The sequence below is a fragment of the Antedon mediterranea genome, chromosome 10 (genome assembly GCF_964355755.1).
Source record: "Antedon mediterranea chromosome 10, ecAntMedi1.1, whole genome shotgun sequence".
In the NCBI taxonomy this organism is placed as follows: Eukaryota; Metazoa; Echinodermata; class Crinoidea; order Comatulida; family Antedonidae; genus Antedon; species Antedon mediterranea.
Window position 1 is genome coordinate 12362748 of NC_092679.1, and position 14342 is coordinate 12377089.

Sequence of the window (14342 nt, forward strand, 5' to 3'; positions counted from 1 at the left end):
TCATAACCTATTGTACCGTTATGTTGATTTGTTAAACAGTACAGTACATAAAATTTCATTAAATTCAATCTTCAATTTGAATGAAAAGGCTAAACGGTAGTGTTTCAAATTTTGAGTATAAAAAAAAAATGGTTGGGAAGAATAAATATTAATAAAATATATGTAATCAGGTTAAGAAACAAAAACCGCTGTAGCATAGTTTTACTTTTTTTTATCGCTGCACAAAGGTGTCTCATTGAAGCTTACAATATTACATAATAAAGCATATAACAATATCACTCATGCCGACATGGAGCTATGTATACAAACTAAAATATGGCACATGTATATAAACCAAGATCAGTTGTCTTCAAATCACTCATTTTTCGAAAAACTTTCAACTATATTATAGGCCTACAACTCCGATATTTTACTGCGTTCTCGATTTGATTTTACTGCGATTTAAACCAAGGACCATGCTGCCGAAGATAGGACCACATTTGTTTAATGGATTTGATGACTACCTGGACTTTTTCCAACGAAGGGGTTTTTATCCAACTGTCAAGGATTGCTCGTACTGTAATGTACCAATGTACATGTCTACTCGTAACCGTAAGTGTTCTCATCATTAATTATTATAATTACATTTAAAAAACGTAATTTAAATATTTATAACCTGTACCATTATATGTATACTTATGTCTTTATTATAACCTGCATTTTATGTGCAATTATTTAGTAATTTTATGTACCATTTATTCAGTTACTGTAATGTAAGTTAAGTAATTAATTAAGTGTAAGTAAATAATGATGTAATTTAATAAAAAATATTTATATTATTGAAATGAATTTCTAAATAAAAATACATTGTCAATTTAATTTTGTTGTTGTTATGTTTGGTTTATTTTTTGCTATCCTATGTATTATGATAATTTTGCTATTCTATGTATTAGAATATTTATATATAACAGCATATCAAAATCTTTTAATAAAGAAACTAAACAAAATTTGTAAAAAGTATACATGAATGATTTGCATTTGTATAGAACGCCTTTGTCTTAAAATTCCGTCTCCACCCTGCTTTGACGTGATTTCTTTGTTTAACATACCTAGGTCTATTGTTCCATTGTGGCAGTCCAGCAAACACATAGTGGTTTTCTAATGTTAGTGTTTTGTTAATGTTTAGGTTCACTATAACCGTTATTTTATTACATTTCTATAACGTAAAAAGAAACATTCAGATAACGTTTTTAGGTTAGCATTTACAGGATACATAACGCTATAAAAACGGTACTTGAATTTTAAAACTATAAAAATCAGAAAAAAAATCAATAAAAACATTATTAGATAATGCCTCATTTCTATCATTTTATTATACATAACCCTAACCCTTTATTTGTTAATACTGTACTAACTTAATTATTTAGATAGATTAGATAGATTTAGATACACAAAGGCGCTAGGCCGGCAAAAGTTATTAAAATATGTTTCAGAACACCAGGTTTATTTCATTGGTACATTATATTTTATCAGTAAACCGTATATTAAATGCCTGGAATTGTTATCATTTTATTTTATTGATGATCCTCCTTTATCTGCAAAAAAATAAAAACATTATTAGATAGATCTACATTGTTATATAATTATGTAAACATTTTGTATATTTTTAAGTTGTTGGAATTCGATCATGATTAAGTCAATTACAAGGCGGTAGACCGGGAACCAGTCAACTGACAGAAGAGGGCTCTCAATGTCATTTCTATTGACGTACCTGCACACAATATTCATAACCACACACCCCCACTTTAATAATGGAATAACCCTAAAAAAAAATTCTGGTATCAATTGAATACAGTCAAGTCCTCTGTAACGGTTCGAGCATGGCTCAACGCGGCGGACAACAACAACAGCAACAGGCCTCGTCATCGGAGCAGCCTAGAAGGGCAGGAACGGCGTATAAGGCAAACGTACCTGTGCCAAATAAATTAGAGTTACATACGGAGAGCTCCGAAATAGCTTGGAGAAAATTTAAAAGGCAGTGGGACAATTACGAAATTGCTTCTAGACTTAAAGATGAGTCAAATGCATACAGAGGGGCCGTATTATTAGCGTGTATAGGCGAGGATGGTTTTGAGACATATGACGGACTTCACTTTGCAGAAGATGAAGACAGACATGACATTGATGTCATACTCAGAAAATTCAAAGATTACTGCATAGGTGACACAAATGAAATCTACGAAACATTCAAGTTCAACCAGCGGGCTCAACAGACGGCTGAAGGTATAGATGCCTATGTAACTGCACTACGTAAGCTTGCCAAAACATGTAACTTTGTAAATAATGATAGAATGTTACGTGATAGAATAGTTAGTGGTGTCAAGGATGAGAAAATCCGACAGAAATTATTAGCACAAAAAAACCTAACATTACAAACCTGTATCGATACATGCAGAGCACATGAAGCATCGCATTCTCAAGCAAGAGCGATGACCAGCCAGGCATCAGTGTCGGTGGTGCAGCAGCAAAAGAAGAATAGTGATCCAAAGAAACGGTGTTACAGGTGTGATAGACAGCACAGTAAAAGTGAGATTTGTCCAGGCAAGTTGTCGAAAATGCACAAAAGTGGGACATTTTGCTGTAGTGTGCAGAAGTTCACATCCAAGTACCAGTAGTAAAAATGAAACACCAAAAAAATATGGTAGACAAAAGAAAAGCTCACTGCGTCTATTACAGGAGGAAGAGCAACCTTCTGTTAATCAACCTCTTGCTGATCAATTCCTTGGGGCTGTGACACAAGAGAAGAGTGTGACTGATCCATGGTGCGTTGAAATAGAAATGGAAGACCAGCTAATCACAGCTGTTTCAACCAATGTAAAATAAATAGAAAAAGTCAAGCGCCCTCAATATTGTCAGACGGCGATATGTGCCTGAGCGTGACGCCGCGCGAGTGGTTGAATCTCGTTCAACTTTCGCGACATTTGCAACTTTTATAACTACACTTTAAATTATTTTAATCAATTTCGTCATAAATATTATAAAACCATTTTTATACTATTTGTTAGAAAATAAGTTTTTTAATTACCGATTTTTTGGAAATAATAAGTAATTAAGCATAACACCAAGTTTACGAAATTATTTACACCCGGAAGTTTTAAAAATTAACATCGATCGGCCTAGCAAATGTAAACAATGGAAAGTTTGAAAAAATGCTTGTCAAATTGTACACTTTTTGTTTTTATTCGTAATTTTCATAAATACTTGGAAAATCTAGGTAAAAGTTTGATTATATATGCTTACACGAGACATTGAATTGTTAGGAGGTGACGGTGAAAATCTCAAGAAATTTTCATTGAAAAACTCGACTGTTTTGTTAAATGCGAAACAGCGTATTTGGCGAGAGGTCGATGAACGCGTCTGATAACCGCTCGCTAGGCTGTACGCAGCTAGGCCTAGGTTGTAGCTAGGCCTAGTTGGTACGTATAAGTAGTGGAATCATGCTATACATCATTTTAATTTACAATAGATTAAATAATAAGCTTAATTATTATCATTGTATTTATTTCAACTGAATATAATTCATCATAAATGTAAATATTTAGTAAAACTACTAACTACCAGGCCTAGGCTAGGCCCTTAAAATTAAAGCCTATACAAAAATACTCAAACTACTGTATGATAAATATAATATAAAATTAAAGGTTGGTAAAATTAACATTTCTTTTCATTTTTGTAGGCAACACAGTTTCACGAAAAGGCTTTACGTTCTACTTGCTTTTGTTGTGGAACAAAATTTAAAGAAAAAGATAAAAAATACAATTTTTAAAATATGAAAAGCCGTCACAAATTTGCACTAAATCTAACAAATGTAAAATCACAACCTATATACATTTGTACAACCTGCCATTCACGAATTTGCAATGGATACTGTATACTACCACGCTAACATTTAAATTAACAGGGCATGGACCAAATTGCTTGGCATGCTACACCAACAACTTACAACAACTATGACCTGGGCAAAAACTACATTCACAAGTGAAAGAACACACTGGCGTTTAAGGGAACAGTTTTTTTATTTGGTACAGCTGCTCCATGATCTGCTTTTCTTCCTTATATCTTCACTCTTTTTGAAAGTTTATACTAACAAATTTATTTAAATGAACATACCTCATAATCAAATAACTGTTTTCTCATCCTAATTTATATACATAGTTTAAAAACTGCCAATTTTCAATTAAGATTACATCATACATTGTACATTTCTATTCAACAAAATTGTCAGAACTTTCTATTATTTAAATGTGTAAGATAGTCAGGTCTCGGGTCCATTCTACAGTCACCACAGATTGACTTTTTCATCACAAAATTTCTGAAATTATAAAATGTATTAATGTGTAAATTAAGTATTTTTTTAATTACATAAAAAATATGATACAAGTATTTTTAGCAGAATACAGGCATATTGCACCAGGTGTAATACAGCCTAAGCTACATATGCTTGAGCACCATGCTATTGCATTCATGAGAGAATGGAAGGTGGTCTCTGAACAAGGCGGGGAGCTAATACATGCCAAACTCAACCGTCACAAAACAGCAGTGTGGATTAGAGTCAAACTTAGACTCATCTGATTTTCACATCTCCAATGATACAAAATGAAATAATAAAACCAAACAAATGCAAGAAAGCCAACAAAAAATGATTCATTAACATTAATGATCATAAAATATTGTACATTTTTAAATGTTAAAGGAATATTGCATTGTATTGATTTCCTATTAACAATGCCTTATGATAATGAACATGTAAAAGTAATACTATAGTATGTCTATATTTCAATTACCAACTAATTACTATTGATTGATAGTACTACTGCTGTACTGTACATGTGTTAGTGATTGATTGTTAAAGTTACAAATTCATAGCATGGTAAACACAATTTAAAATTTACTAGTTCTTGAACAGTAAAATAAACTTACCTATATAGATGATAGGTATTGGTCCAAATCTGTTTAAAATGTTTTAGCCATTTTGGGTTGCCGCTATACTATATTATTATGTACCTAAAAAATATTAATAGTAATAGTATAACATTATAATAAGAATTAATTAAAATTAACTTATTATATTTACTATGGTTGCATACACACTAATTTGAATATGCAGTGATGAGCAAAAACAAATGTTAAAATTCATTATTTATAATAATTGTAATTATTACATACAGGGTAGGCATATATGCCTTATGTCATTGCATAGGGTATATATAACCAGGTATCCTCATAATAAACATTATTTGTAATAAATACTGTAAATATATTAAAAATAAAAATTAATAATAGCCTCTAGGCCTAATTAGGTAGCCTACTAATACCTAGCCTATTGCTCTAGGCTAGGCTAAATAAGCTGGAAAGCTGCTTCTCTTAGGCTGCTAGTGCAAGAGAGCACAGGTCTAGCTAGTATATTAAAATAAAAATAGGGCCTAGCCTAGCCTAGCCCAGCCAGTGGTAGTGATTGGTTGTTAATATTGAAAATTAATAGCATGGTAAACACAATTTAAAATTGACTAGTTCTTGAACAGTAAAATAAACTTGCCTATAATATAGATGGTAGGTATAGGTATTGGTCCAAATCTGTTTAAAATGATTTTTCCACTTCGGGTTGCCGCTATGTACCTAAAAAATAGTAAAACATTACTATAAGAATTAATTAAAATTAGCTTATTAAATTTAATATGGTTGCATACATACTAATTTGAATATGCAGTGATGAGCAAAAACGAATGTTAAAATTCATTATTTATAATAATTGTAATTATTACATACAGGGTAGGCATATATGCCTTATGTCATTGCATAGGGTATATATAACCAGGTATTCTCATAATAAACATTATTTAAATAAAATAAATAAATATATTAAAACTAAAATTAATAATAATTAAATAATAATATATAGGCGTAGAGCCTAGACCTAATTAGGTAGTCTACTTATACCTAGCCTATTGCTCTAGGCTAGGCTAAATAAGCTGGAAAGCTGCTTCTCTGTAGGCTGCTAGTGTTAGAGAGCACAGGTCTAGCTAGTATATTAAAATAAAAATAGGGCCTATAATATAGGCCTAGCCTACCCAGCCACTGGTAGTGATTGATTGTTAATATTGAAAATTAATAGCATGGGTAAACACAATTTAAAATTTACTAGTTCTTGAGCAGTAAAATAAACTTACCTACTGTATATAGATGGTAGGCTGCTAGGTATTGGTCCAAATCTGTTTAAAATGTTTTTGCCACTTCGGGTTGCCGCTATGTACCTACAAAATAGTAAAACATTATTATAAGAATTACTTAAAATTAGCTTATTAAATTTAATATGGTTGCATACATACTAATTTGAATATGCAGTGATGAGCAAAAATGAATGTTAAAATTCATTATTTATAATAATTGTAATTATTACATACAGGGAAGGCATATATATGCCTTATGTCATTGCATAGGGTATATATAACCAGGTATTCTCATAAGAAACATTATTTAAATAAATACTGTAAATATATTAAATTAAAATTAATAATAATTAAATAATAATATATAGGCGTAGAGCCTAGACCTAATTAGGTAGTCTACTTATACCTAGCCTAATTGCTCTAGGCTAGGCTAAATAAGCTGGAAAGCTGCTTCTCTGTAGGCTGCTGCTAGTGATAGAGAGCACAGGTCTAGCTAGTATATTAACATAAAAATAGGGCCTATCATATAGGCCTAGCCTACCCAGCCAGAGGTAGTGATTGATTGTTAATATTGAAAATTAATAGCATGGTAAACACAATTTAATATTTGCTACTTCTTGAACAGCAAAATAATCTTACCTATATAGATGGTAGGTAATGGTCCAAATCTGCTTAGCCACTTCAGGTTACTGCTCTATATATGTAGGCTACCTACAATAGTGTATAACATTAATAATTATTATAACAATTTTATAAAATTAACTTAACTTATTAAATTTAATATGATTGCATACTAATTTGAATATGCAGTGATGAGCAAAACCGAATGTTAATATGATGCTTGTCATTATTTATATTGTAATTATTACATACAGGGTAGGCCTATAGTATTCCCTATGTCATTGCATACATGGTATATATAATCCTCATAATATTAAATTTACAGTTTTTGTAATGAATACTGTAAATTTATTAAAACTAAAATTAATTATACTGATTAAATAATATTAAAAATATATAGGCCTAGGCCTAGGCGTAGATCCTGGGCCTAATTTTAATTAGGTAGCCTACTAATACCTATTAGGCTAGTAGTAGGCTAGCCTACTCAAGGCCAGGCTAACTAAGCCGGAAAGCTGCTTCTCTGTAGTAGGCTGCTAGAGAGCACAGGTCTAGCTAGGGCCTAGGCCTAGTATTAAAATAAAAATAGGGCCTATAATATTGGTATATGCCTACCCTACCCAGCCAGGCCTAAATAATTAATATAATGTAACATTTCCAAACTCATTTGGGTCAGCTGTCACATGAAAGGCAGTGTTGCAACTAGAGTAGACACAAGCCTAAGCCTAAAAATGACACAATTTGAAACGGCCATAGCTCAAAAATTCAACCATCACCTCTCGACCATTACTATGTTATAACATTCACAGATAACTAAATTATCATGCAGTACCAAAGAATTAGAGTGAAAATTACATTTTTTAAAGATACGGACAAACAAACATGTACCAAATTTGGAAATGTCACTCACGTGCGTAAATTGGTATATGCTTGTATTTTATGGTCCACCCTTCCATTAATTTTCAGCGTTACATTCCTTGTAAAAAACAAAACGACAACGTGCTTGTTTCATCCAGGGACTCTTTAATGAATATTCATATTTTTAGCGACCCTTTATTTTTTTATCTCATTCTCATTGGCTGTTTAAAACATGTCTTTAAATGACGTTTGACTCCACTCTGCACACGTGGATTTGTAAGTAATTGTTTATGTATTGTTACTCCAGCGATACGACTTGTAACGTTGAGGGCGCATGACTTAATTCGTATGTTTGAAACAGCTGTGTAATGAATTTTAAAATAGACACGGGAGCTGATGTAACTGTCATAGACACTGCAAACATACCGAAAGGGAAATATCCCCTTTGCAAAGCTGATCGAAAGTTATATGGTCCGGGTAGAAACTTAATCCCAGTACTTGGAAAGTTCACAGCTAAGTTGAAACTCAAACAACAAAATACTGAGAGTATACAGGAGGTATACGTTGTAGAAAAACTGGAACAATCTTTGCTAGGGAGACCGGCTATTGAAGCCATGAAGTTAATTTATAAGGTTAATACTGTCAATGTAATATCAGACAAGTACTACAGACAGAATCATCCTAAGTTGTTCAAAGGATTGGGTAAACTGAAGGATACTTATAAAATCAGGCTGAGTCAAGACGCAAAGCCATTTGCCGTTTGTGCACCAAGAAGGGTACCAATACCACTGCAACAAAAGGTAGAAAAGGAACTACTGTACATCGATTGCAGAATTTAGACGTCATTAGACCGGTCACAACACCAACAGATTGGTGTGCACCAATTGTAGTAGTTCCTAAGCCAAGAAATGACACAGTCAGACTTTGTGTTGACCTAACCAAACTAAACGAGAGTGTGAAAAGGGAAAATTACCCTCTGCCGTCAACTGATCAATTGTTAGCCCAGTTGAAGGGTGCGAAGTTTTTTACCAAGCTCGATTGTAATAGTGGGTTTTACCAGGTCCCATTAGACGCAGAGTCACAAGAGTTGACTACATTTATTACGCCATTCGGGCGTTTTTGTTTTAAAAGATTACCTTTTGGAATTTCGTCGGGTCCAGAAATTTTTCACCGAATCATGGCACAGATGCTATCAGGGATTCCGGGTGTGATTTGTGACATCGACGATGATTTGTGACATCGACGATGTTTTGATATCAGGTCAAAGTGAACAGGAACATGATGACAGAGTACACAAGGTTCTACTAAAAATGGAATCGGCTGGAATCACGCTGAATGAAAAATGTGAATTCAAACTCACGAGTATTAAGTTTTTAGGTCATGTTCTGTCAGCACAGGGAGTACAGATGGATCCTAACAAGGTGGAAGCTATACAAAAATTCCCAAGACCAACCAATGTCCCAGAACTACGTAGATTAATGGGATTGGTTAATTTTGTTAGGAAATTCTCCCCAGATCTAGCAGATGAAACAAAGCCGATGCGTGATCTACTTAAGAAAGAGACAAAGTGGATGTGGGACGTGATGCAGGAGCAAGCTTTTACTAAACTGAAAAAGAAGCTGTGCTCACCACCAGTACTAGCTCACTATAGTCCACATCTACCTACTAAAGTTTCTGCTGATGCATCATCATATGGACTTAGGGCAGTGTTGCTGCAAGAAACAGAGATGTGCTGGCGACCAGTCTTTTATGCTTCGAGATCGATGACCACAACAGAGCAGCGATATGCACAAGTTGAAAAAGAAGCTTTGGCTGCTACTTGGGCTTGTGAAAAATTTGCAGATTTCTTAGTTGGCTTACCAACGTTCACTATAGAAACAGATCATCGCCCATTACTTGCACTTTTGAAGACAAAGGCTATTGATGAGCTTACACCGAGAATCCAAAGATTTCGTATGAGATTAATGAGATATACATATCAGATGAAATACACAGCTGGAAAAGACTTGACTACAGCTGATGCGCTTTCTCGAGCTCCAGTGGGACTTCCAGATAAAAGTGAAGTTGAGTTGGCGGAGTCGACAGCTGCATTTGTGCATGAAGTAGTTGATGCATTAACAGCAACAACACAGAAATTAAACAAGATTAAAGAGGCACAAATGGCTGATCCCGAATGCACACAGGTGATAAAATTTACCAAGGAGGGATGGCCTAGGCAAGGAAGAATCGACTCCAATCTTATTCCGTACTATCAAATCCGAGATGACCTTACAGTATTAGATGGATTGTTAATGTTTGGCACCAGACTTGTAATCCCGGATCCTCTAAGAGGTGACATCTTAAGTCGTATACATGCAGGACATCAAGGGATCGTAAAATGCAGAGCTCTAGCTAAAATATCGGTTTGGTGGCCAGGGATTAGTAAGACAATCCAGAATCTAGTAGACAAGTGTACAGTATGTGAAAAAGAAAAACGACAGCGACCAGAACCGTTGCAGCCAAGTAAAGTTCCAGAATACCCATGGCAGCATTTGGCTATGGATCTTTTTGAGTGGAATGGACGTAATTACTTGCTTGTCGTAGACTATTTTTCTAGATTTATAGAAATTGCATACCTTAAGTCATCCACCTCATCAGAAACAGTTATTGAACATTTAAAGAGCATATTTGCTAGACATGGAGTGCCAGAAAAGGTTAGATCAGACAATGGCCCTCAATTTTCATCATATAGTTTTGCTCGATTTGCAGACAATTATGGATTTTACCATGAATGTAGCAGTCCATACTTCCCACAAAGTAATGGAGAAGCCGAAAGGGCGGTTCAGACAATCAAGAACTTGCTGAAAAAAGCGGATGATCCATATATGGCATTGTTAAATTACAGGGCAACACCATTACAATCAGGATTTAGTCCAGCTGAGATGTTAATAGGAAGGAAAATACGAACAAGAGTTCCTATTGTGACCAACAGCTTGACACCAGACTGGCCTCAATTCGACAAAATGATTGCAACAGACCAATCAAGAAAAGAGAAAATGAAAATGTCATTTGATAAAAAGCATAGAGCAAAAGAACTATCAAACTTACCTGTGGGAGAGAAAGTGTGGATAACACACCCAATGGAACGAAGTGGTACCGTACATCGTAGAGTTGCACCAAGATCATATGAGATCCAAACTTCAACAGGAGTTACAAGGCGAAATCGAAAACACCTTAGTAGACGGTCAGAGTTGTATCCTCCGAGGATGCATCCAATACGGGAGGGATCGACCTTGCCCCCGGTGGCAGGTCAAAATAACAATGATTTTGATTGCTTTACAGATACTGGTACTGAACAGATAGAAGGTCCTCAACTTAACCACAATCAACAATATAAGACCAGAAGTGGGCGACTAATCAAGCCCCCAGAAAAATTGGATTTGTAAATTATGCAACAATGATTAAACTTAAATTGTTAACTACGAAAAATCAGATGACTTGTTTATAATGCATATAACGGATGTATGACGTTAATTGTTTAGTTGGTGTTATAATTTTAAAAGGACAAAAGAAGACGCATGTTTGGTGTTTAAACTTCTATAAGAATATTTATTTAAAACCTTGTTGTACAAGTTCCTCCAGAGAAAGGGAGATGTGATGTTGAGTTGTATTTAGGCTATAGCGCCATCTATAGACGAATGTCAAATAAATAGGTTGTTGGCCTAGCGATGTAAAACGTGTACATGTGCGTATTTATTGTTGTACTAAAACATCATTATAAAGCCTTCCAGCGTCCAGTGAGAGACGTTCACACAACGCACGTCCATAACCCATATATAAATCATTATCATTCATTTCTGGTTTCGTCATGCTTCATGCGTAATCATAATATAGGTAGAGAAATATAATGATTTTTAATGTTTTCTGCATGAGAAGAATAATAGTACTGTAGGCAGAGTGACGGAGATACGATAGGCCTACAGTAATTGAATCATACCTCAACAGAATTCATATAACAGGTATGTTGCATTGTAACCATACATTTTCAAAAGTAATGTTTCCTCACATCGTGGTAAAGTACGACCGAGCTATAGCATTGTGAGGTCCATAATTGTAAAAAGTAAAATTGCTGGAAATTGTCAAAAATGGCCGACACTGCATTGATAGTATTGAGTAAAGAGCTGCTGATTGCTGATTGATTGATTTTATAGAAATTATATACGTTATAAAAGTGTTATTAATGTTAATAAACTAAAACTAATAAACAACAATAACCTCTCGTTACACTATATGTTCAATTACCCTCTAGCAATGTGTTGCAATTCATATGATCATGGAGAAATAATTTCCCCATGATATATGATAAAGAGGACCACAATACAATTCATTGTACACAGTTGTAGGTTGCGAATCGATTTCCTGTTCAATGCTGGATCCAATCGGAATGTGCCATGTGACCGAAATAAAATAACAATTACCAATTTTAAAATTGAATGAATTGAATTTACCACACCAAATTCAAATGAGATCGCGATTTGAAATTAGATAAAGCTAATAGAGATAAAAGTTTTGGAAGACATAATGCCGAAAATGTTTGTGACTACATTTTTTAAATACATTGTGGCATAATTAGCTTAACTTCTCAAATTATAAATTCTTATTTGCGTAATTTGGTGCAACACATATCTAAATGACATCACAGTATCTTACTACAGAAAAAAGCACTGCGGGCAATGACATGGCTTAAATACAATAATTCTGTTACAGGTAGGCTACCTTTCGAATATAGACTACTTAAAGTAGGAATAATAATGTATTATGTTGTAAACAATATGAATCCACGACTTGTAAACCTCTTTAAATATGGATACAACACACAATTACAATACTAAAAGAAGCAACTCTTACAACCACAAAGACGCGGACGCTTACACTGCGCCGGACGCGATTTTTTTTTCGTACATAAGTAATAATAAACATGAATAATTCATTAGTTGTTCACAATTCACGTGATTGCCTTCGCGTACTCTTCTTCACACACACCACCATCCACCATGCATATTACTTCTAGGCCTTATATTAGCTAGCTCTCTCTCTCTCTCGCTCTTCTGCCTGTTCGTTCAAAAGAAGAACGGTTGCTGTTACACATCTTTCTGCGTATATGAACACATGAGATGGAAAGATTAGACCTACGAGAATAAAGAATGTATATCATTTGTGGTGTTTCGAAACTAGAGACCCGAGACCAGAGACCCGAGACCCAATACGAAAAGGGAGACCCCACTATACGAAAAGGGAGACCCAAATATACGAAAAGGGAGACCCAAATATACGAAAAGGGAGACCTAAATATACGAAAAGGGAGACCCAAATATACGAAAAGGGAGACCCAAATATACGAAAATGGAAACCCAATTATACGAAAAGGGAGACCCAAATATACGAAAATAGAAACCTAAAATATACAGTTATTACGTCGGCCCAGAGCCGCCTTAAGTGTAAAAACTCAAAACCAAAGTTTTGTTCACAGCCAGTGTTTTAGGTCGGCCCAGGGGTTGCCTTTCGAACGTTCACAACGGTTGTTTTCCGCCGAACAGGAAGATTCAGGCAGCTCGCTTGGCATGCTGGGAAGGGGATATTCTCAAAACACAATATAGTTGACCCTATGAAGGCGACCCAAACAATTTCAATCATTATCCAATATGACACATTACACATGAGTTAAAGCAGATGTTATAAACATCTGTATTATTTAATATACAGCCGAGAATGTTACATTCTATTTTCACTCCTTTCTGCATTAATTAATATTTACATTTTATAAAAATAGATGGGAAACCACCACGAAAGATTGAAATATATATCATTATTTCTATTGACAGTCGATTCTCAAAATTTTCATCAATGCAACAACATACTCCCGCCCTGGCTAGTAATTATATACAAGGCCCTTGTTGCCTTTACTATATAAGGAAGCGGCGCGACCCTAGGATGGGTAGGAGGAGAGTTTGCAGGCTTATTATATGTACACAGCGTTAAAAGCTTCACAACATATATAAATAAATCCAGGCTATTACTCAATATTTTTTACATCAAGTTTCTGCTTTAATATGATTTGTAAAAATATGTTTTCAATCAATACAATGAATCAATGTACACTTATGTGGATAATGAAACAATGCAAAATTATAATTTTAATGATAATGATATAATGATGATAGTAACGAGAGAATAAATACTTTCACCCGAACCATAAAAAATCCACCCTGGCTACGGGCCCGAATTGGCTGTCGGACATAACAAAAGTTTAAACTTGATTGCGCTCTAAAAAAAAAGAACTGAATATATTAAAAAACGATATTCAATACATAAAAAAAACCTCATATGCTCAAACTATAAGTAAGCTCGCAACCTATTAGTAGTAAAAGAGGTACTTTAGCCCAAAGTTGACCTTGGGGTATTTCATGGTGGTTGCGCAATAGTTATGTAATTTCCACCAGATGTTTCTAATGAAGGTCATTCATGTCCTGGTACTTCAACCCAAGGTTGACCTTGGTGTATTTCCTGGTGGTTACGTAATAATAATAATAATAATAAATAATATATTTATACAGGATAAAACAATCAGATAACAGTGTATCTGTTTTACATCGTGGTCCTGTCTTAATCAAAATATACAAA

General features: G+C 34.3%; 1 protein-coding gene and 1 long non-coding RNA gene across 2 annotated transcripts; one reads left to right on the forward strand and one right to left on the reverse strand.

Moving 5' to 3' along the window:
* Positions 1-3450: 3450 nt before the first annotated feature.
* Positions 3451-8047, reverse strand: LOC140060215 (uncharacterized). Its single transcript, XR_011847297.1, has 6 exons — positions 7735-8047; positions 6846-6917; positions 6207-6290; positions 5576-5655; positions 4960-5043; positions 3451-4351 (listed from the first exon to the last, which is right to left on the reverse strand). It is a non-coding gene; the product is annotated as an uncharacterized lncRNA (long non-coding RNA).
* Positions 8048-8050: 3 nt separating this feature from the next.
* On the forward strand, positions 8051-8521 carry LOC140061235 (uncharacterized). The gene has a single exon (XM_072107744.1). It carries the CDS (start codon positions 8051-8053, stop codon positions 8519-8521), a length of 471 nt encoding a protein of 156 aa, XP_071963845.1.
* The last annotated feature ends 5821 nt before the right edge of the window (positions 8522-14342 follow it).